A 25,647-nucleotide genomic window follows, 5' to 3' on the forward strand; every position below is an offset into this window, starting at 1 on the left:
TACCCACACAGAATCAAGGCTGTAATTGCTGCCAAAGATGCATCTACTAAATACTGACTTGAAGAGAGTGAATACTTACACGAGCAATTATTTTGTGTTTTATATTTGTAAATTAATTTAGATAATTTTGCAGAGATCTGTTTTCACTTTGACATGAAAGAGTATTTTTCTGTTGATCAGAGTCAAAAAAGCCAAAGTAAATCTACTGTGATTCAATGCAGTAAAACAATAAAATATGAAAACCTCCAAGGGGGGGTGGAGTGAATAATTTTTAAAGGCACTGTAGATACACTTCAAATTTAGTTAAGTTCAGGAACACACACAAAATGCTGGAGGAAGTCACTAAGTCAGGCAGCATCTATGGAAGAGAATAAATGATCAACAGTTCAGGCTGAGACCCTTCATTACATCGGAACTGTACACTATTTATTTCAGTCCATAGATGCTACTGGAATTGATGAGTTTCTCCATAATTTTGTACATACTGCTCAAGATTGCCAAAATCCGCAGAATCTCTTGTGTAAGCACAGTACTAACAGACTGCCATAGTATCAGTGATACTGTCTTTTAGATGGCATGTTAAACTGAGACGGCATACACTTACATATCTTAGTGAATGCAAAAGATTTCAGGGCACTATTCCAAAGAAAAATATGGAGTTGTTCCAATGCCCTGGTCAATATTAATTGATCACAATATTTCTGTCACACAGATAATGCAGCAATTTATCACATTGCAGTTCTGTGCAGCCTCCTGGCCACTGACTGCTAGCATTCTTCCTAAAACACAACTGTGACAACATTACAACTGTGCTCCTTTGTTTGTAAAGGGGCATGAAAAAATCCAAGTCTTTATTTCAGATTTTAATCAACAAGTTACAGATCTTAGACTTTGAAATATTACACATAGACATGGAATTCCAACATATTTCAATATTTTCTATTTCAAAAAACTGAGAAGTTGTTCACTGCAAAGCTCAATGCAATTAAGGCCTTTGGTTTTTAGCTATTCTAGTGCCAGGCACAACCAGAAGTGGCGGGAGATGATCGGATGGAGTAAGTGATGTCAGATGGAGAGATGATCCTCCTGACCTAAGGAGGACAACAGCAGGATTGGGGGTGTCAGAACTTCTTGGGAACATTCCCAATCAATGACAAATGAAGCAAGATCCTCTCTGTAAGAAGCACCCATCGCCATGGCAATGGGCCAGATGCCTCGTGCCCAATGATGGCAAAGCAGATCTTAACTCTCAGATAAAGCTCTGTTCAACAAATGACATCCTTATCTTTCAAGTACAATTCCATGTAAGTGATATTATATGAATATCGTTTTTGTACATCTATATCCCCTATCAATAAGGCCTTAAAGTTCTCCACTTCTTTTCTTGACAAAAGACCTAACAATTTTCCCTCTGCTATCTAGAAAAACTGGTCCTCACCCTCAACAATTTCTCCTTCAGCTCTTCACACTTTCCCAAAACTCAAGGGGTAACCATGGGTACCTGCATGGGCTCCAGCTATGTCTACCCTTTTGTTGGCCAAGTGGAAGAGTCCATGTCCAAACCTTCCTTGATAACAATCCCCAGCTCTTTCTGCGATGCATTGACAATTCTATTGTTGCTGCTTCATGTACCCACGCAGAACTCATCAATTTAATCAACTTTGCCCCCAGCTTCCACACTGCCCTTAAATTTACTTGGTACATTTCTAACATCTCCCCCCACTTTTTTGATCTCACTGTCTCCATCTCTGGACACAAACTGTCTACCAACAATTTTTATAAACCTACCAATTCCCACAGCTATACCTCTTCCCACCGTCTCATGTAAAAATGTCATTCCTTTTACTCAGTTGCTCCATCTCTGCTGCATCTGTTCCCAGGATGAAGCTTGCCTATCCAGGACATCAGAAATGTCCTCTTTCTTCAAAGAATGGGATTTCCCTTGCTGCCGTCACCCATATCTCCTCCATCTGTCCGACATCCATGCTCACCCCATTTTCCCACCACGTTAATAGGTATAGAGTTCCTCACATCCATACCTGCCTCCCCATGAGCCACCATATCCAACACATCATTCTCAACAGCTTCTACCATCTTCAATGGAATCTTACTACCAACACAGTTTTACCACTCCTCCACTTTCTGCTTTCCACAGGGATTGCTCCCTCTGTGGTTCCCTTGTCCATTCGTCCATCCCCACTAATCTCCCTCCTGGCACATATCCCTGTAATTCACAGAAATGCCACGCCTGCCCATTCACATCATCCCTCATCTCAATTCGAGGCCCCAAACAGTCCATCCAGGTTAGGCAACACTTCTCCTGCAAATCTATTGGAGTTGTCTATTGTATCCGGTGCTCCCAATGCAGCCTCCTATACAGCTCCAATCTCCTGCCTTCTCCACATATTCCTCATGCCCTGACTAATCAACAATAGATAGATAGATAGATAGATAGATACTTTATTCATCCCCATGGAGAAATTCAACTTTTTTTCCAATGTCCCATACACTTGTTGTAGCAAAACTAATTACATACAATACTTAACTCAGTAAAAAATATGATATGCATCTAAATCACTATCTCAAAAAGCATTAATAATAGCTTTTAAAGAGTTCTTAAGTCCTGGCGGTAGAATTGTAAAGCCTAATGGCATTGGGGAGTATTGACCTCTTCATCCTGTCTGAGGAGCATTGCATCGATAGTAACCTGTCGCTGAAACTGCTTCTCTGTCTCTGGATGGTGCTATGTAGAGGATGTTCAGAGTTATCCATAATTGACCGTAGCCTACTCAGCGCCCTTCGCGCAGCTACCGATGTTAAACTCTCCAGTACTTTGCCCACGACAGAGCCCGCCTTCCTTACCAGCTTATTAAGACGTGAGGCGTCCCTCTTCTTAATGCTTCCTCCCCAACACGCCACCACAAAGAAGAGGGCGCTCTCCACAACTGACCTATAGAACATCTTCAGCATCTCACTACAGACATTGAATGACGCCAACCTTCTAAGGAAGTACAGTCGACTCTGTGCCTTCCTGCACAAGGCATCTGTGTTGGCAGTCCAGTCTAGCTTCTCGTCTAACTGTACTCCCAGATACTTGTAGGTCTTAACCTGCTCCACACATTCTCCATTAATGATCACTGGCTCCATATGAGGCCTAGATCTCCTAAAGTCCACCACCATCTCCTTGGTCTTGGTGATATTGAGACGCAGGTAGTTTGAGTTGCACCATATCACAAAGTCCTGTATCAGTTTCCTATACTCCTCCTCCTGTCCATTCCTGACACACCCCACTATGGCCGTGTCATCAGCGAACTTCTGCACATGGCAGGACTCCGAGTTATATTGGAAGTCTGATGTGTACAGGGTGAACAGGACCGGAGAAAGTACGGTTCCCTGCGGCGCTCCTGTGCTGCTGACCACCGTGTCAGACCTACAGTCTCCCAACCGCACATCCCAATCTATCCACTTCCATCTTAACCTGTACCCCAGGCTACTGTGAGAGGTGAGGGAGGAGATTGCTGAGCCTCTGGCGATGATCTTTGCATCATCAATGGGGATGGGAGAGGTTCTGGAAGATTGGAGGGTTGCGGATGTTGTTCCTTTACTCAAGAAAGGGAGTAGAGATAGCCCAGGAAATTATAGGCCCGTGAATCCTTACTTCAGTGGTTGGTAAGTTGATGGAGAAGATCCTGAGAGCCAGGATTTATGAACATTTGGAAAGGTATAATATGATTAGGAATAGTCAGCATGGCTTTGTCAAGGGCAGGTCCTGCCTTACGAGCCTGTTTGAATTTTTTGAGGATATAACTAAACACATTGATGAAGGAAGAACAGTAGATGTAGTGTATATGGATTTCAGCAAGGCATTTGGTAAGGTACTCCATGCAAGGATTATTGAGAAAGTAAGGAGGCATGGGATCCAAGGAGACATTGCTTTGTGGAGCCAGAACTGGCTTGCCCACAGAAGGCAAAGGGTGGTTGTAGAAGGGTCATATTCTGCATGGAGGTCGGTCACCAGTGGAGTGCCTCAAGGATCTGTTCTGCGACCCTTACTCTTCGTGATTTTTATAAATGACCTGGATGAGGAAGTGGAGGAATGGGTTAGTAAGTTTGCTGATGACACAAAGGTTGGAGGTGTTGTGGATAGTGTGGAGGGCTGTCAGAGGTCACAGCGGGACATTGATAGGATGCAAAACTGGGCTGAGAAGTGGCAGATGGAGTTCAACCCAGATAAGTGTGAAGTGGTTCATTTTGGTAGGTCAAATATGATGGCAGAATATAGTATTAATTGTAAGACTCTTGGCAGTGTGGAGGATCAGCGGGATCTTGGGGTCCGAGTCCATAGGACGCTCAAAGCAGCTGCGCAGGTTGACTCTGTGGTTAATTGGTGTATTGGCCATCATCAATCGTGGGATTGAGTTCAAGAGCTAAGAGGTAACATTGCAGCTATATAGGACCCTATATAGTCAGACCCCACTTGGAGTACTGTGCTCAGTTCTGGTCGCCTCACTATAGGAAGGATGTGGAAGCCATAGAAAGGGTGCAGAGGAGTTTTACAAGGATGGTGCCTGAATTAGGGAGCATGCCTTATGAGAATAGGTTGAGTGAATTGAGTGAATAACTCGTTATTTTGGATGATAATAATAATAATAATAAAAAAAAGATTTGAAAAGAGAATAGGTTAAGTGAACTCGGCCTTTTCTCGTGGGAGCGAAGGAGGATGAGAGGTGACCTGATAGAGCTGTATAAGATGATGAGAAGCACTGATCGTGTGGATAGTCAGATGCTTTTTCCCAGGGCTGAAATGGTTGCCACAAGAGGACACAAGTTTTAAAGTGCTGGGGAGTAGGTACAGAGGAGATATCAGGGGTAAGTTTTTGACTCAGAGAGTGGTAAGTGCGTGGAATGGGCGGCCGGCAACACTGGTGGAGGTGGAAATGATAGGTTCTTTTAAGAGACTTTTAGGTAGGTACATGGAGCTTAGTAAAATAGAGGGCTATAGGTAAGCCTAGTAATTTCTAAGGTAGGGACATGTTCGACACAACTTTGTGGGCTGAAGGGCCTGTATTGTGCTGCAGGTTTTCTATGATTCTAAATATACAGTATCGCAGAAAGTGCTGGGGAGCACTATCAGGGAAGTACACACAAAGTATACACAAAGATGCTGTGGTTAAATCAACACGTACAATCAAGCTGGAGGAACTCATTTCAATGGATGCTGCCCGACCTGCTGAGTTCCTCCATCTTGTTTGTACGTGTTGATTATCAGGGAAGGCTTGGACGTTGATTCCACAGCCGCCTGCGGCAAAAAATTCCACAGATTCACCACTCTCTGGCTATGAAATTCCTCCTCATTTCTGTTCAAGAAGCACGGCCCTCTATTATGAGGCTATATCTTCTGGTCTTAGACTCTCTCACAACAGGAGACATCCTCTCCACTTCCACTCTATCAAAGCCTTTCACCATTTGATAGTTTTCAATGAGGTCACCCTTTATTCTTCTGAATTCCAGTGATTACAGGCCCAGAGCCATCAAACACTCCTCATGTGACAAGCCATTCAATCCCAGAATCAATTTTGAAAAAATCTCCTTTAAACCCTCTCCAGTTTCAGCACATCCTTTCTAAGATCGGGGCCCAAAACTGCTCACAATACTCAAAGTGAGGCCTCACCAGTGCTTTATAAAATTTCAACATTGCATCTTTGCTTTTATACTCTAGGCCTCTTGAAATGAATGCTAACATTGAATATGTCTTCCTCACCACAGACTTAAACTGCAAATTAACCTTTAGGGAATCCTGCAAAAGGACTCCCAAGTCCCTTTGCATCTCAGTTTTTTTCTATTTCCTCTCCTTTTAGAAAATAGTCAACCCTTTCATTTCTTGTACACTTCCCATACACTCCCCGACACTGTATTCCATTTGCCGTTCCTTTTCCCCTTTCTCCTAATCTGTCTAAGTCATCCCTGCCAGTGTTCTTTTCTGATCAATTCTGGCCAACTCCTCTCTCGTCCCTCTATAATTCCCTTTACTCCACTGTAATACCGATTCCAAGTAGCCTCTAACCTGATGGTATTGAACCTTGATAACATCTATTTCTACTTTAGGAATTTTTTCCCTCTCCTTCTACTTCCCACTCTCCTCCTCAGTGCCTGTCACCTTCCCTGGTGTCCTTCCTTCTTCCCTTTCTCCCATGGTGTACTTTTCTCTCCTATCAGATTCCTTCTTCTCCAACCCTTTGCCTTTCCAACCCACCTGGCTTCACCTATCACCTTCTAGCTTGTCCTCCTTCACCTTCTACCCCTCACCACCTCTTTCTTCTGGCATTTTTCCCCTTCCTATCCAGTCCTGATGAAGGATTTTGACCCAAAACATCAACTGCTCATTCATTTCCATCGATGCAGACTGAGTCCCTCCAACATTTTGTCTGTCTTATATGAAAACTGCTCGCTGCTTGGTGTTGTATATTTATTATTTCAAAATATTTGGGTAACGTTCAAATTATGTTGTTATGTTGTTCAAATTATGTAACCATTCATTGTCACTACGGGGCCGTGTATTAAGCCCCATCCTTTACTCTCCATATACCCATGAGTGTGTTGCCACCCACAGCTCCAATCTGCTAATTAAATTTGCTGACAATACTACACTGATTGGCCTAATCTCAAATAATAATGAGGCAGCCTACAGAGAAGACATCACCCTGACACAGTGGTGTCAAGAAAACAACCTCTCCCTCAACGTCACTAAAACAAAGGAGCTGGTTATGGACTACAGGAGGAATGGAGACAGGCTAACCCCGATTGACATCAATGGATCTGGGGTTGAGAGAGGGAACAGCTTTAAATTTCTCAGCATAAGCATCACCAAGGATCTCACGTGGTCTGTATATACCGGCTATGTGATGAAAAAAGCACAACAGCACCTCTTTCACCTCAAACGGTTTAAGAAGTTTGGTATGGACCCCCAAATCCTAAGAATTTTCTACAGGGGCACAATTGCGAGCATCCTGACTGGCTGCATCACTGCCTGGTATAGGAACTGTACTTCCTTCAATCGCAGGACTCAGCAGAGAGTGGTACGGACAGTCCAGCGCTTATGTAGGTGTGAACTTCCCACTACTCAGGACATTTACAAAGACAGGTGTGTTAAAAGGGCCCGAAGGATCATTGGGCACCTGAGTCACCCCAACCACAAACTGTTCCAGCTGCTACCATCCAGGAAACCGTACTGCGGCATAAAAGCCAGGACCGACAGGCTCTGGGACAGCTTCTTCCACCAGGCCATCAGACTGATTAATTCATGCTGACAGAACTGTATTTCTATGTTATAGTGACTGTCCTGCTATACATATGATTTATTATAAATTATTATAATTGCACCTTGCACATTTAGACAGATGTAACATAAAGATTTTTACTCCTTGTGTATATGTAAGGTGTAAGTAATAAAGTCAATTCAATTCAATTCAATTATACAGTTCACTACAGGTTATATGTAGAAAATACCAGAATGGTATACCTTACTACACCATTGTGTCATATGGCTGTACTTCAATTAAAGTGAAAATAAAGTCTACACTCATCTCTTGGGATCCCTTGTTTTTTTTTCAAATAGTTTATGTTTTGGAGTTTTAAAATATAACAGTGGCAATGAGGAAGTTTTAACCAAACCTGAAATGACCTGTTGAAGCACAGCGATATATTAGAGTAAAAGAAAGACGTAGATGTGCCTCTTTGGGAAGGAACAGACATGGTCAAGTTAAAAAAAAAGGCAGAAAAGAGATGGAATTCACAGGTTCATAAACAGTGAGTACTGGGTGATAATAATTATAAATAATTAAAGCAGAAATGGCTGGCCACATTGGAAAGATTGACACATTCGATTGCTCAAAAAGATAACTGGTTGATATACACTGAACAAATGGAGCAGTATTTTAAAGCAAATGGAACAGCCAATGAGAAATGAGTGGTAATTTAGCTGAGTGCATTAGGTAGAAGAGTATATAATGCTTAGAAGGTTTATTGCTCCAACCAAACCAGCCGAAATAAGCATTGCCGATATCGTAAAATCATGCAGGAGTATTTAGAACCAAAACCATTGTTGATTGCAGAATGCTTTAGGTTTCATAAGTGATATCAAAGGAAGGGGAGACCATTACAATTACTGTGACTGAATTGAAGAGATTGTCTGAATACTGTACAGTTCAATAATGCTTTGAGAGATCATTTACTTTGTGGAATTTTACAAGAAAGTTAGGAGTCTTTTCTTAAAAAGGGTCCTAACTGAAGCACAGCTCCCATTTAAAACAGCAATTAAAATTGCTCTGTCAATGAGAACCGCAGTCAGAGATGCAATTGAGTTGAAATCAGGAATGAAAGAGAGTGTGAACAAAAATGCAACATCTAAACAGAAACTTGCCTGGCTGAATAAATAGCATTACCATTGTAGCAATGGTACACCAAACCAAAGCAGACTTAAAGGCAAAAGTTGCAGAAAATACAAAAAAGTAGGACACTTACAAAGAGCCTGTCGGACAGACAAAAACAGACTGCGCAGGGAAGGGAAAGAGATTAAAAATTCAAGTTGCAATTTCAAAAAGAGCACTAATCTGCATGCTGTTGATGAAAAGTCTGACAATGGCAGAGTGATACAGGACTTCCTAGCCTTGCGATTTACAATGTGAAAACTAACAAGAGACAAACACTGTGGCTTACACCAGAAATTAATGGAAAACTAATTAAAATGGAATTGGTCAATTTAAAATTTACTATGCTGTGTATATCTATCCAGTAGTTGTATTGTGTGTGTATGTATATATATTTATATATATGATTAGAGAATAATTAATCAGGTATTGAGTTGAAGTATATAGCTAAGCAGGGAGGAATGTTGTGTATGTAATATTTCAGTAATATTGTGAATACGTTGTTCACAGCATTCTTTGTTGTTTATATAATTCATTATGGGTTACATATATAAGTACATGAATGGCATATGTCATTACACCACTGTGTCACATGTGTGGGCCTCACTTAATATAAAAACCAAGTTTACATGCAGCTCTCGGACTCCCTTTTTTTTTCAATTAGTTTTATGTTTTGAAGTTACACAACATAACTCTTGGTGGCACAGTGCCAGCCCAGAGTTTACCCTGATAAGCATATTGCTTTTATGAAGAATCTAAAACTAATTCATGGAAGTGTTCATGAAATTATATAAAAGAAAACATATTTCAAGTGCTAAAATATTTTCTTTTACATAATTTCATAACACAAAATGTTGCACCATATATTGGCATTTCTAGTCCAATTACTTTTCATCATTGCAGTCCAAAGCTGATCAGTCAAATAGAGTTTACATTTAACCTGGGGTCTGGGGACTGTGTCTGTGCATGAGTGGGAGGGAGGAATTGGCTTTGTTTTGTTTGTTGCTCGTTGTGTTCGGTGTTGTTCTGCTGAACATTGTGAGCATGCTCGGTTGACGCCAGAAGGTATGGGTGAATCTTGTGGGCTGCCCCCAGCACACCCTTAGGTGTGTTGGCTGTTAACACACACATCACATTTCACTGAGTTTCGATATACACATGACAAATAAATTTGAATCTTGTCAACATAGCCGTCAGTGGTTTGACTGAGATGAATAGTCATAGTACAACTTTAAACATAAAACTATTACTTAACAAAGATCTGACTTAGATAGTTAGAATTGTTAATTTGTGGATCAGACCTTTCTGACATTCACAAGGTGTTAAGGAGGCTGGTGGCCCGCGGGGTCCTGGGTCACCCATGTCACCCTAGAAGAACCAAACAGATGGATTTATATGGCATGACAATTCATGGACATCCATTTCTTTAATTAATTGCAATTCTGCCATTAGGTGGATTAGAAAAAGATGATTTTTTTTACAAAATTATGTCATCAATCACTTTAAAGGAATGATATTTTATCTCATTACATTTATTGAAATAAAACTTAAGTAGTTAAAAGACTATCACAACTCTTGCAAGCATCAGTGTTCAGGTTTTGGTTTTATGTTTGGAGTCAATTCAAATGTTCAGATTGTTTAAAAATGACACACAATCCTAACTCACCACTAATGTGCACTTGACCGGGCTCTCAGCAGCAAGATGACTTCTAGAATTTAGGTTGGCAACTTAAATATGGAACCGTCAGCCTTTGCTTTGACTAACTTGACAGATTTAAGCCGTGGCAGGAGGGTTCCTAAGGCCCTAGGAATGCTGAGGGCTCCTGATTACTATGGATGGTTTTTGGGAGAAGGTAGGAGGAAGACTGCTCCATAAATCCTCAAAGCTCTTCTCCCTCCAAATCAGACCATCTGAAGACTTGTATTCTAGTCTTCTGAAAAATGAATGCCAACAATGTATTTGCCTACCTTACTACCAACTCAACCTGCAAGTTAACTTCTAGGGTACCCTGTAGCTGGACTCCCAAATCCCTCTACACTTCCAAATTCTGAATTACCTCCTTATCTAGAAAATAGTCTATGCCGTTATTCCTTCTACCAAAGTGCATGACTATACATTTCCCTATATTATATTCCATCTGCCATTTCTTTTCCAATTCCCTTAACCAAGTCTTTCTACTGACTCACTGCTTCCTCAACCCTACCTGACCCTCCATTATCATCCACAAACTTGAATACAAAGCCATCAATATCATCTTCCAAATCATTAATATATAACATGAAAAGTAGTCAACCCAACAATGACCCTTGTGGAACACCACTTGTCACTGACAGCCAACCAGGAAAACTACCCTTTACTCCCACTCTTTGCATTCTGCTAGCCAGAAAATCTTCTGTCCTTGCCAATATCCTGTAATACTATGGGTCTTCTGAAGATCTAAGTGAACAACATTTATTGAGCCTCCTTTGCCTATCCAGCTTGTTATTTCCTCAAAGAATTCCAACAGATTTGTCAGGCATGGTTTTCCTTAAGGAAACTATGCTGACTTTGCCTATTTTATTATGTACCTTCAGATACACTGAAATCTTATCCTTAATAATGAACACTAACATCTTGCCAACAACCAAAGTCAGCTTAACTGGTGTATAATTTCACGTCTTTTGCCTCCCTCCCTTCTTAAAGAGTGAAGGGACATAAGTAATTATCCAGTCCTCCAGAACCATTCCCAAATCCAGTGATTCTTGCAAGATCACAACAATCTAGTCCAGATGACTTATCTGTTTTCAGACCTTTCAACTTTCTAGGCACCTTCTCCTAAGAAATAATGGCTACACTCACTTCTGCCCCCTAACTCTTCTCATTCCTCTGACACGTTGATGGTGTTTTCCACATTGAAGACTGATACACTATCTCTTTGGTACTCTTTCAGTGTCATTTTCTACTGGTCCTGTGCCCACCCTTGCCTCTCTTTTATTATCCATATAACTGGAAAAAACCTTTGCTATCTTCTTTTATATTATTTGCTGGCTTGCCTTCATAGTTCAGCCTTTCTCCCCTTATTGTTTATTTGGTTCCCTTTTGTTGGTTTTTAAAAGCTCCCCAGTGCTCTAGCTTCTCACTATTTTTTGTTATATTTTATGCCCCTTCTTATGCTTTTATACTATCTTTGACCTCCCTTGTCAGCCACCATTTCCTCATCCTCCTTTCAGCATGCTTCTTCTTTGGGATGTATCTTTACTGTGTCTTCTACATTGCTCGTAGAGAATCCTGTCATCATTGATCTACTATTATCCTGGCTAGTGTACCCTTCCAATCAACTTTGGGCAGCTCCTTTCTCATGACTTTTACTCACCTGTAATACAGATCTTTCAATTTTAGCTTCTCCCTCTCACCATTCCTTTGCAGGGTGAATTCCATTTTCTATTGTTATTATGATCACTTCATCCCAAGAGGCTCCTAAGATTAACCCATAGTCCCTTGATTACCCAATCCACTCATTATTACCCAGGCTTTATATCTATACCTATAGATAGAAATTATACCAACTTCAGGGCACCGACTGTCAGCATTAAGCAGCCCACAAGTCAACATGAGGTAATGCTTCGCTCTGAAATAAAAGCAGAAAGTACTAGGGAAATGTTGCATAGCAGTGAGGAATGAGAAAGATAGTTAATGTTTCAGGTCATTGACTTTGCAACACTGCAAAGGTGTAAGTAAGTTGCAGTGAGTGGGGGGGGGGTATAGAAAGAATAAAGGGAAAGCCTGCTTTAGGATAGAGACTATCGTTGAGATGACATAGAGCTTTTAGAGCATTTAATTAACAGATGAATCAGGGGAGTGAAGCTGTGAATATAACAGGACTGAGATTCAGAACACAGCAAATTCAGACGCAAAAGAATGCTGGAAATACCGAATTACAGGATTTTTTTTTTACTCAACTCCTCATGAAGAAACACTAGCCTAAAAACACCATCTCCAAAGGATGCCGCTTGACCCACTGAGTGTATTTTTTTCTGTTAATGAAAATCAAAACTAAAACTGCAGATGTTGAATGTCTGAAATAAAAGCAGAGAATGCCACTAAAACTCAACAGGTCAGGCAGCATCTGTGAAGACAGAAACAATCAACATTCCAGATAGGTGACCCTTGTTCGAATTTGATTCTTTCTCTTTGCATATAGTTGCTGCAAGATCTGATTAGCCTTTACTGCATTTTTTTTTGTTTCTGAGTAGTTCCAGGATATTACCTCAGATTTCTGGTCTCTGCGGGTTTTTTTTGATTCAATTAATATTCTTTTCAACTATCCTGCATTGCTCTTATAATAATTGCTTATATGTCTATTACATATGTAATATTTCAAAAACATTTGAGTAATCTTATATATGCTTTGTACTAACTTACAACTGCCCAAGCCCATTTTCCCACAACTAAAACAAAACACCCGACCAGACAAGATGCTAGATGTAAAAGAAATGCACTAACTGCCAGCATTGGATAGTTCCCTGAAATTGGACTATTCTCTGCTGTAGTCCTTCAGCTCATCAGCATCTATTTTCCATCTCCACTGGAATTGCCATTAAATGTTTTACGTAAAAAATAGCAGGAATGTTTCATGCAGGGAATAGATTTAAATTTATTTAGTAAATCTGGTTTAATTAGTTATTTTGATACAGATAAGCTCATTTTAATTCAGGGAAGGTACCTGCATCCCTGGATTGCCACCTGGTCCAGGTCTACCACTGTGTCCACGCTCGCCCTGTAACGGAAAGATTGAAAGATTAGGTCCTGAGGTCGGAGGCCCATGATCAGCGAGTGCAGAGGTCAAAGCCCTTGGAGCAGCAAATGCAGAGGTTAGAGGCACCTCTGGGTCTCTAACCATGTTCTGGAGGTCAAAGGTCCAGAGTGATCTGTATTGGGATTGGAGGCCTGTCTGGGTATGGGTGGGGTGCGGGAAGGGATTTGTTTTGCCATTCTGCTTGTTGTATGTTTGGCTGCATGTTGTTCTGATGAACATTCTTGGTGTGATATGTTGACATTGGAATGTGTGACTAGACTTGCAGGTGGACCCCAGTACATCCTCAGATTGTGTTGATTGTCAACACAAATGTCACATTTCACTTCACGTTTTGATGGACATCTAACTCTAAACACTGTGAAGGTAAGCCATGTTTATACTCTAAAATATAAGTAGGTTTATTTTAGAGCAATGTTTCTATTTCCTTATTGCTGGAGCAAAGAATGTTGCAGCCAATGAAAGCCTACTCGGTCACCTTAGTTTTCTGGTGAAATATGGTGTTGGAGCTAATTACCCAGCATAAGTGGATCACTCTCTACCAAAGACAATAAGATGTTGCCCTATATTCAGTACTGTGCAAAACTCCTAGGCACACATGTATATAGCTAGGGTGCTAAGACTTTTCCACAGTACTCTGTTTGCCAACGTGCAGCTGAGATCAAGTTTGTAACCTGGTGGGTGCAATGGATGCTGGGAATGGTTGGGGGGGAGTGCCGTGGGAGGGGTGTGGAACAGAAGGCAGAGGAGGACACCCAGGCCCTGAGACACCAGGCAAGGTCATGTCATTTCAAGCAATTGGTTTATTGATCATTATACAATGTCTTTCTACTCCTACTCCTTATCTCGCCCATCCCCTTTTCCCAACCATGATTCCCCTCTCCCTGCCCCCTTTTCCCACTGACAGTCCACAACAGAGACCCATATCAGAATCAGGTTTATCATCGCTCACATAGGCCATGATTTTTTTTTTGCAGCAGTACAGTGCAATGTATAAAATTACTACAGTACTATGCAAAATGTCTTAAGCACCCTTGCTATATATACATGCACCTAAGACTTTTGTACAGAACTGCAGATGGAGATTAAAGAGGAGATTTCAAAGCCATTTACACAGATACAGCTGACTAGTGCTCATGAGCTATTTAAATTGTGTTGAGTTCTAGATGATAAAATTGGCATAGGTAACACATCACACTTATTAGCAGTCTCTGGAAGGAACATCCAAATGAGCTGACCTAGTTACACAGCAGTGATACTTACAATGGAAGCACCTTTCTACCTCGTCTTTTCTTTGGGCAGTATTTCAGGCACCTTATATGGCTCCAGGTTAGATTTCCAATGTTCTATTCCTTCAGTTAGTGAAAATGCCTATTGTAAAATGACTCCCCATTTAGATTGCCTCAGTCCCACCATGTTCATCCGGCTTTTATCTACTATTCCTTCAGGCTGGCTTCAAAGTCAGAATTAGTTTTATTATCACTAACCCACATTGTGAAATTTGTTGCTCCGTGGGAGCAGTTCCCTTGGGAGCTGCACACAATAAGTCACCATTCTCCTCCCTAACCTTCCTTCTATAAATGCCAACTTATTCAAGATGTTGCCATCTTTTTGCTATTCTCCACCAGGTTGCAAGCTTATGCTTCCCTTGTGGTCCATTTTGTCTCCTGGAATTAACCCAATGATCCCAAATACAAATAGCACACATGAAGGTGTCCGAACCAAGAGTTCAACCTCCTGTAAGACAGTCAAAGCAAATTTGGAACATTCTGTGAATACCACAATGATTGTGATTTATCTTGCAATCCACCACCTTAGAACTGGGTTAAAGTATTGGGGACAGACGGAGAAGGGATATTTACATTCATCAATACCAACGTAATTCAAGCGACACTTCTTGTGGTTCTGTCCATCTCTGCATCAGAAATAGGCATCAGTCTACGTATGGCAAGTTTGTCCCAAATTCACCTCAGAAACATTTTAGAGAAACCAGAATCTACACCTCAAAATACCACTTTTATAATTTTATCACAAACATATAATAAATGATATACAAGAGAGATTTATTTTCAACCTTTCTCCCTGGAGCACCTTGAAAGCCATTCATCCCGGAATATCCCTTAGAAAGAAACAGATCACTATTAGAATAGAGGACATTTACCAGTGGTAAATTATATTTTATTTTTAAAAATTTGTGAACAATCATCAAGCTGAATGTAATGTTTTAATTCTAAAAATATTGCCTTAACCTCAACACCTGAAAGTAAGAACCTTCATTACAAAATGAAGTATTTTACTCTGGCGAAAGAATTTATTTACAGATTGCCAGTCTAATAATACCTTGTTATCGACAATTCAACAGTAAATCATGAATCATTGCCATTTGACCAAGGTCATTAGCCTCATAAGTCATGAGCAAAGCATGAGAGGGAGTGCAAGCCAATTCATCAGGAATACAATAGGATTAAATTCCCTTGTATAAGGTTGTATTCTGATTAAGGTGTTTATGTTCAAAGATTAAAGAAAATTTATCATCAATGTTCATATCTGTCACCATGTACAACCCTAACATTCTTTTTCTTGTGGGCAATCACGGTAAATACAAGAAACACAATAGAATCAATGAATGGAAGACCGCACCCAACAGGACGGACAACAACCAATGTGCAAAATACAACATCAAGACTGTGCAAATACAAAAAGAAGAAAAAAATAAAGACATAGTAATACTACTAATAAACAAATAGACAATAAATATTGAGAACATGAGATAAAGAGTCCTTGAAGGTGAGTCCATGGGTTGTGGGAACAGTTCACTGATGGTGAACAGATGAAGCTGAGTGAAGTTATCCCCTCTGGTTCAAGAGCCTGATAGTTGAGGGGTAATAATAGTTCCTGAACATGGTGGTGTGTGTCCTGAGGCTACCTTCTTCCTGATAGCAGCAGCGAGAAAAGAGAGTGTGGCCAGGGTGGAGGGGGTCCTCGATGATAGATACAGCTTTCTTGCGACAGCGTTTCATGTAGATGTGCTCAGTAGTGAGAAGGGCTTTACCCGTGATGGACTGGGCTGTATCCGCCATCTTTTGCAGGCTTTTCCAGAAAAGAGCATTGGTGGTTCCATACCAGGCCATGTTGCAACCAGTCAATATAGTCTCCCCTACACATTTATAGAAGTTTCTCAAAGTTTTAGATGACATGCCCAATCTTCACAAACTTCTAAGAAAGTAGTCCATATGACCATAGGACATTGGAGTAGAATTGGGCTACTTGGCCAAATGAGTCTCCGCCATTCTATTATGGCTAATTTATTATCCCTCTCAACCCCATTCTCAACTTTTCAATATTCAATATATTTTGATGAGATCTCTCCTCCTCCTTCTATATGCCAACAAGTATAGGCCCAGAGCCATCAACTGCAACTCATATTGTATGTTAAGCCTTTCATTCCTGGGATCACCTCATGAACCTCCTTTAAGACCAATGCCAGCCGATCCTTTCTTAGATAAGGGGCCCCCAAACTGCTCACAATACTCCAAGTGCAGTCTAACCAATATCTTATAAAGACTCAGCATTATATCCTTGCCTTTGAATTCTAGACCTCTCCAGAAACTCCACCCACCACTTAGGCGTAACTACTTCCTATCTATTACCTCCTCATTCTCTCGTATGAGCTGAAGATCATTGGGCTGCAGCTCCAGTTCCTTCACACAGTCTCTTCAGAGCTGCAGCTTGGTACACTTCATGCAGATGTGGTTGTCAGGTAGACCGGACTCCCAAATTTCCTACATTGAACACCGCATACCACTACCTCCAGGTCCATTATCAGTGCACTAGCTACATTATAACATAAAAATAAGTACTTACTAGAAACTATCTTACTGACTTACTTAGAACTTTCTCCTGTGCTTGCTCAAATCTGTTCTGACCTAAGCCTGTTGAGCCAAGTCAGACCACACTAACAATACACTACTCTGCTTACACCTTCCTTCTTTTTATTGGCACCACACTGTCAGCCACTGAGAAAGAAAGCAAAAAGCACCCGAGCTCTTTTCCGACCTCGCACTGCATCACCAACAAACATCATCTCGTGTTGACTGCTGCCCGCCGAGGAAAAAGTAGAGGCATTGCCGTGCTTTCTTCATTATGGCGTGTTCATGCTGGACCCAGGACAGATCCTCTGAAATTATAATACCAAGGAATTTAAAGTTCCTGACCTTCTCCACCTCTGATCCCCCCCAGTGAGAGCTGGCTCCTGGGCTTCCAGTTTCCTCCTCCAGGGGTTAATAGCCATCTCCTTGGTCTTGTTGACATTGAGTGAAAGGTTGTTGTTGTGCCACCACTCAGCCAGATTTTCAGTCTCCCTCTTATATGCTGAAATGTCACCACCGTTGGTTCAGCCTATGACAGTGGTGCCACTGGCAAACTTAAATATGGTACTGGAGCCGTGCTTAGCCTCAAATATTAAAATGTAAAATATTTTAGAGGGCAGATATAGACGAACTTGCTCAGCAGTGAGAGTCTTGAAGGAAACATCTCTTTAAAGTACTGTCTCTTACCAATTCCCCTGGTAAGCCAATGGTGCCTTTGTCACCCTTCATACCCTTTGCTTCAGGAACAGACTAGATAGAAAATAAAGAGCAAAAGTAAGTTAAACTTTACTTGTTCAGTGACCATTTAACTAAACTTTAAAATATGCTTATTAATAGTTCAGTAGATCAAAGTTTAAAGTAAATTTATTATCAAAATACATAATCTCACTAGATACTAGACCCACATGCATTTTCGTGCAGGCATTCACAGTAAAGAAATACAATGAAGAACAAATGACAAACAACTGATGAGCCGAAGAAGAAAACTGCAAATACAAGAAAAAAACACATAAGTAACTAATACTGAGAACATCAGTTGTAGAATCCTTGAAAGTGAGTACATTGGTTGTGGGATCAGTTCAAAATTGTGGAGTGTGAAGTTTTTGATGCTGGTTACTCTGATAATTGTAGGGTAATAACTGTTCCTAAACCCAGTGGTGTGGTACCTAAGGCTCTTGTACCTCCTCTCTGATGGCAGCAGCAAGAAGAGAGCTTGAGAGCAGAGGTAACAACAATGAAGCCAGGTGTCTGTATTTTGAAATATACACTGATAATAAAATTAAGTTTGGATAATACAATTGAGAATATAATCTTTTATTATTCCTCATTTTGTTTCTGTAACTTTGGAAAATGATTGTAGCACAGAATCAGTTTACTTTCCCCAGTATTTATTCCAGAAAAGTGGGCAATGCTGCATTATTGGCTGCAGCTATATACATTGGGAAAATGGTAACAGCTCCTGTCTTTGACCTGCTGTTATCATTAGGACGATAGCATTCCCCTCAGTAATAGGGGATGGGGAATTCTGTGAGCATGACACAGTACCAATTAATGTGTACAAAAAAAAGGGAAGTTTTGTACTCACTGAAGGTCCAGGAAATCCAGTAGGCCCAAGAAGCCCTCTGAAGCCTTTCTCACCCTGAAAGAGAAAAGTCCATGTTTACAGCTGAGGAGGCTTTGGAGCATTCATGATTTTTATTGATAATTGTTTCTTCTGTCTAAGGGATGGTCAGGTGGCAGAGGGAAGGGGTGGGATGGTTGCTGAAAGCTAACTCGAGCTGGAATTGAACGATGCTTCCATTCCTTGCCAAACACTGATCATATTTGTTTCCAGTTCCTCTTAGTGTGTACAAGGTAGGCAGTTACCCAAGAGAGGAAGAGAAGGATGTAGATATTTAACAACCGAGTAGTCTCCATGTCCATTGTAGCTCACTCTTGTTGGCCAGAATGAGTTAATTGATGAAATTGCTGTAACTTCATTCTGTGACAATCTGTTATATTAAAGCATCACATGGGGTTTACGCTCAAACTGTAAAGGATTCAATACAATGAATCCTGTAGAATCTCTACAATGCAAATAAATTTTACCTTGCAAAATTCATTCATAATTTATCAGTTCTTTTAATGTATAAAATACTGATTTAGCCATTTCTGTTTTTATTTTAGATTCCTGGCATCCACAGTTTTGATTTGATTTTCATTAAAAGAGACCTAACAAGGCCATGCAATCCAGCTAGCTCTTCTCCCATCACTTGATGAATAAGCCTGATCATTGTAGATTTCGCTTACGTAAAATCCTGTCTGAATTTTGACAAACTAATTGTGATTTTTTTGGATGGAATAGGGAAAATATTTTACACTATTAATACTTGTATGAATGAGCCTTACAGCTAAGAGCCAAAAAGAAAATATGTTGTCAGGCCTTTGAGCTGCATGTGGGCCATCATAGTATTAATATGTTCACATCATTGCTTATACCTGATCTCCTTTAAAGAAAATTTCCTCAGGAGGCTGGATTAGTTCAACATGTCCAGGGTCACCTTGTTCACCCTGATGAAAAAGAAGCAACAGGAAAGGGTTAATAAAATTGACATGCAGGGCAACGTCCTATATGGTCAAGCAGAATCCCACGGCAATAAAAAAAAGTCACACACATTGGAATGTTCTATATTTATCTGAAAAAGGGTTACGTTTGGAAAGGAGTATTGATTATGCTAAAAACTAATTGTATTCAGATATCAATGAGCTAAATGGGCAGAGATGAGAAGCAATACTGTCTTTCTTAACACGGCATCCAAATCAGTCTGAGGAGGGTCATTGGGATGTGATGTGGGAAGTGTAAATGTCTACACTTCAGGAATGGAATGGAGAATCAATGACTGTTCAAAATTTAAGGAAATATACTGAAGGTAATAGGGATTAAATTTTATTTGTGATCTCCATCAGGAATTTGCTCTAGAAACAATCCATTGACATATACTTCTCATTTTCATGCAATGATTTTGTGTACCCTGAAAGCTCATTGAAACTAACTAAATCAAAGACCATGTCACAAAATGGAATGGAAATAAATACAATGATGTTCCCAATGTGAAAGTAATGTCACTACAGAATGAAACACTTACCTTATCACCTTTTTGTCCTGGAAATATAATGCCCTGCCAATAAAAATGTAAATATAAACTTCCAAAAGAAACTTCATATTGGTGTCTGTACATGAGTTAGTAGAAGTCTTGTAGGCCCAAAAGAGACCAAATTTTAAATCCACCAACTAAATTTCAAACTTTGAGACATTCAGGGTGGGTGAGTTCATTCAATAAGACCATAAAATAGTGGAGCAGAATTAGGCCATTCGGCCCAACAAGTCTGCTCCACCATTTCATCATGACTGATCCATTCATCTGGAGAGACTCATTACAGCATTTAGCTTTTGTGCAATATTCACAGGGTTATGCTTCTTCAATCCAGATTATATAAGTATTTTATGCACATTATTCAAAATTTAGTATCAATGCTAACAAAATAACGTTTAAAATTAAACTATTCTTTAGGTTCGAGGATTGTTGAAAACATACCTTTTCACCTCGTGATCCTTTTATACCTGGGAGTCCCTGGAAAAAAAATAGACTTGTAAAATAATCAAGTTTTCTTCCATCAGAAGAAATAGAACATAAAACATTATGGCACAGTAAAGACCCATCGGCCCACAATGTTGTGCCAACCTTTTACTCTACTCTATCAGTCCAACCCTTCCCTCCCAGATAGCCTCCATTTTCTAGCATCAGTGTGCCTATCTATGTCTCTCAAATGATCCTAATGATTCTGCCTCTATCTTCACCCTGGTAGTGTGTTCCACGCACCCACGACTCTGTGGAAAACAACTTACCTCTGACATCCTGCTCATACTTTCCTCCAATCACCTTTAAATTATACCCCACTCATATTAGCCACTTCCACCCTGGGAAAAAGTCTGTGGCTGTGTGGTGAACTACATATACCTGTCTGGACACGCCCCCCCTGTTGACTGCTCCTGTGGCTCCTCCCACTGACCGTGGCTCCTCCCACAGACCCCGGTATAAAGGCGATTGGAGCCTGAGCCCTGCCCTCAGTCTCCAGGATGTAGCATGGTGGTCAATTGCTGCTTGTTCTTTCTTCCAGTCAAAAAAAGCTGATATCTCGCCTCACATCTCGGATGTTATTGATGGTGCATCAATTTTATTGACTGGAAGTTTAAACCATGGACAGCATTTTACGTCCGGAAAAATTAGACCTTGATCTGCAAGACTCCGAAGCAGCTCTTGCCTTTGAACTCTGGCTTGCATGCTTCCAATCGTACTTGGAACAGATTCCAGTGACTGAACCTGCCACGAAGTACAAAGTATTATTATCTAGAGTAAGTCCGAAAGTATTCTCCCTTATCAGGGACCTACCGACCTACCAAGGGGCACTGGACACCCTTAAAAGACAGTACCTGCGGCCGGTGAACACCGTCTACGCAAGACATCGCTTAGCGACGCGGCGACAGTGGGCTGGAGAGTCGAGCGCCGTGTTTCTCCGAGCCCTAAAGACACTCGTGCGAATTTGCGACTGCAAAGCTCTGACGGCAGAGCAGCATTCGGAGCTCCTCGTACGAGACGCCTTCGTTACGGGGACCAGGTCAGTGTACATGCGCCAGCGGCTGCTGGAAAATGCCGATCTTACCTTACGCTCGGCGATCGAGACGGCCGACACGCTGGAAGCTGCTCTGCACAATGCTGATGCTGTCCAGCCACGCAATACCCCACCGGTTCCGTGGACACCTCAGACCCCGCCGCCGTCGGCGGTTCCCACGAGTGAATTTGCCAACGCCGCTGCCAGTCGCGATTCCACGAACTCCTCGAACCCGACTACAGCTGCTGCCAGTCGCAAGCTCACGCAGTGTTACTTCTGCGGACTCGAAAAGCACCCCCAAAAACGCTGCCCGGCCCGAGAAGCGACCTGCTCCAGCTGCGGGAAGAAGGGCCATTTCGCCAAGGTCTGCAAGTCTGAACCACGAGCGGGGTAGGGCAGCGCTGCGTGCGAGGCATGGGGGCCGCCATCTTGCCTGCCCGGATGGGGGCGGCCATCTTTGTCGGCGCCAACACGCCCTTCCCCCGACCCACCGGTGCTTACCGGGCACCAAGACGGCAGTTCAACTCTGGCCTCCGTAACCCTCGACCAAAGCGCCCCACACCAGCTTGCAAGGTCAACGATGGACATCCTGGTGGAGGGGCACAGGGCTAGCTGCCTGTTTGACACGGGCAGCACTGAGAGTTTTATTGACCCGGACACGGTGCAACGCTGCGGACTCGTGACACGGCCGGTAAGCCAGAAGGTCACCATGGCTTCTGGGTTGTATTCCACAGACATCCGGGTGGGTTGTGTAGCGACATTGGTGGTGCAGGGCACAGAATATCAGAACTTTGCACTACTGGTCATGCCTCAACTGTGCGTGCCTGTGCTATTGGGGCTGGACTTCCAGAACCACCTCGAAAGTGTGACTATGGCATATGACGGGCCCCTCCCACCACTCACTGTCAGGAATCCTCAGTTTTGTGGGACTTCGTCATATACCCCACTACTGACCACACACACACACCGTCCCACACATCCCACCCAGCACCATGCCGACAGCTGTGCTACTGACACCACTTGCAGCCTCTCCACCCTCAAGATCCCTTCCCCACCGCTGTTCGCCAACATGACCCCCGACTGTAAACCAGTGGCGACTAAAAGCAGGAGGTACAGCGCGGGGGACAGGGCCTTCATTCAGTCAGAGGAGCAGCGGCTGCTCAGGGAGGGGATCATTGAGCCAAGCACAAGTCCTTGGAGGGCCCAGGTGGTTGTTGTTCGGACTGGGCAGAAAAATAGGATGGTCGTGGACTATAGCCAGACCATCAATAGGTTCACGCAGCTTGACGCGTACCCCCTACCCCGCATCGCGGATATGGTCAACCAGATAGTTCAGTACAAGGTGTACTCGACAACAGATCTGAAATCTGCTTATCACCAGCTCCCCATCCGCCCAGAGGACCGCCCCTACACCGCCTTCGAGGCGGGCGGCAGGCTCTATCACTTCCTGCGCGTCCCCTTCGGTGTCACAAATGGTGTCTCTGTCTTCCAGAGGGAAATGGACCAGATGGTGGACCAGTGCCAACTGAAGGCCACATTTCCCTATCTGGATAATATCATCATCTGTGGTCACGACTGGTGGGATCACAACGCCAACCTCCAACAATTTTTCCAAGTGGCCAAAGCCCTGAACCTTACTTATAACAGGGACAAGTGTGTGTTCGGAACCACCCAACTCGCTATCCTTGGGTATGTCGTGGAGAACGGGGTCATTGGCCCTGATCCCGACCGTATGTGCCCCCTGTTAGAACTCCCTCTTCCCACCACCCTCAAAGCCCTCAGACGGTGCCTGGGCTTCTTTTCCTATTATGCCCAATGGGTCCCCCATTACGCAGACATGGCCCACCCCCCTGGTCAAGTCTACCACAATTCCCCTCTCAGCCGAGGCCCGCGCGGCCTTCAGCTGCATTAAAGGGGACATTGCCAAAGCAGCAATGCATGCATTGGACAAGACCATTCCTTTCCAAGTAGAGAGTGACGCCTCCGATTTCGCGCTGGCTGCTACCCTCAATCAGGCAGGCAGGCCAGTAGCATTCTTTTCTCATACCCTTCAAGGCCCTGAAATTCGGCACTCCGCGGTGGAGAAAGAAGCCCAGGCCATAGTGAAAGCTATTAGGCACTGGAGGCACTATCTCGCCGGCAAAAGGTTCACCTCGCTGACCGACCAGCGCTCAGTTGCGTTCATGTTCAGCAACCAACAGCGGAGCAAAATCAAAAATGATAAAATTTTGCGGTGGAGAATAGAACTCTCCACCTACAACTATGACATCCTGTACTGGCCTGGAAGGCTCAATGAGCCCCCTGATGCCCTATCCCGGGGAGCGTGTGCCAGCGCACAGCTCAACCAGCTATACACCCTCCATGCACATCTTTGCCACCCGGGGGTCACCCGATTTTACCATTTCGTGAAAGCCCGGAACCTGCCGTACTCCCTTGAGGACATCAGGACGATGACCAGGGACTGCCAAGTCTGCGCTGAGTGCAAACCGCACTTCTACCATCCTGAAAAGGCGCAACTTATCAAGGCCACCCGCCCCTTTGAGTGACTGAGTGTTGACTTTAAGGGCCTCCTTCCCTCCACCGACCACAGTGTCTACTTTCTCAACATTATCGACGGGTACTCGCGGTTGCCCTTTGCCATCCCCTGCCCCGACACCACTGCCACGTCTGTCATAAAAGCCCTGTGCCAGCTCTTCACTCTGTTCGGATATCCCTGCTATATCCACAGTGATAGAGGGTCCTCCTTTATGAGTGATGAGCTGCGCCAGTACCTGCTGGCTAGGGGTATTGCTACTAGTAGGACCACGAGCTCTAATCCCCAGGGAAATGGACAGGTGGAGAGGGAGAATGCCACAGTGTGGAAGGCCACACTTCTGGCCCTTAAGTCAAAAGGGTTGCCGGTCTCTCAATGGCAGGAGGTCCTCCCCGAGGCACTCCACTCTATCCGCTCCCTGTTATGTACGTCCACCAATGCCACCCCTCACGAGCGCCTATTCTCTTTTCCCAGGAAGTCTGCCACTGGGACCACCCTACCAGCTTGGCTGACATTCCCAGGGCCAGTGCTGCTCTGGAAACATGTGAGGAGCAATAAATACTCCCCGCTGGTCGAGAGGGTTCACCTTCTACATGCGAACCCCCAGTATGCTTACACGGTCTCCGTCTGCGACCTGGTGCCCGCAGGAGCAGCAGACCCCTACCCCGAACACTCCACAGTGACTATGAACCCTGTACCCGAGGTGACACCGCACACACCGAGCCCTACACAGACACCTCACGACACTCCTATACCGGGCGTCTCGCACGCGCATATACCAGGCGCCTCGCACACGCATGAGGGATCACTGACGCCTAGTGTGCTGACACCTCCAGTCAGGCCGGAACCAGCACAACCACCGTCTCCGGTACAACCACCACCAGCACCTGTGCAATCACAGCCAGTGCTATATAGATCGCAGCGACAGATTCGACCACCTGATAGACTTAACCTGTAAATATACTTGTAAGAAACTTCGCCCCATGGGGACTCTCTTTTAAAACAAAGGGGGGGTGAATGTGGTGAACTACATATACCTGTATGGACACGCCCCCCCCCCCCCGCTGACTGCTCCTGTGGCTCCTCCCACTGACCGTGGCTCCTCCCACAGACCCCGGTATAAAGGCGATTGGGGCTTTAGCCCTGCCCTCAGTCTCCAGGATGTAGCATGGTGGTCAGTTGCTGCTTGTTCTTTCTTCCAGTCAATAAAAGCTGATATCTCGCCTCACGTCTCAGAGTTATTGATGGTGCATCAGGCTGTCCACGCGATCTATGTCTCTTATCATCTTGTATACCTCTATACTCCCTTGCTCCAAAGAGAAAACCTCATGCTCGCTCAGCCCATCCTCATAAGACATGCCCGCCAATCCAGGCAA

At 43.2% G+C, this 25,647-nt stretch overlaps 1 protein-coding gene across 1 annotated transcript in view; it reads right to left on the reverse strand.

Moving 5' to 3' along the window:
- Positions 1-25,647, reverse strand: part of LOC140724601 (uncharacterized) — a 284,720-nt gene that overhangs the window by 122,474 nt on the left and 136,599 nt on the right. Inside the window, exons 12-19 of the mRNA XM_073039025.1 lie at positions 20,664-20,699; positions 20,214-20,246; positions 19,567-19,638; positions 18,674-18,727; positions 17,776-17,838; positions 15,294-15,338; positions 13,130-13,183; positions 9,728-9,794 (exon numbers count right to left, since the gene is read on the reverse strand). Of these exons, the coding sequence (XP_072895126.1) occupies positions 9,728-9,794; positions 13,130-13,183; positions 15,294-15,338; positions 17,776-17,838; positions 18,674-18,727; positions 19,567-19,638; positions 20,214-20,246; positions 20,664-20,699 (424 nt within the window). The remainder of the gene's footprint in view (positions 1-9,727; positions 9,795-13,129; positions 13,184-15,293; positions 15,339-17,775; positions 17,839-18,673; positions 18,728-19,566; positions 19,639-20,213; positions 20,247-20,663; positions 20,700-25,647) is intronic.

This window comes from Hemitrygon akajei, chromosome 3, assembly GCF_048418815.1.
Source record: "Hemitrygon akajei chromosome 3, sHemAka1.3, whole genome shotgun sequence".
NCBI classification, from domain to species: Eukaryota; Metazoa; Chordata; class Chondrichthyes; order Myliobatiformes; family Dasyatidae; genus Hemitrygon; species Hemitrygon akajei.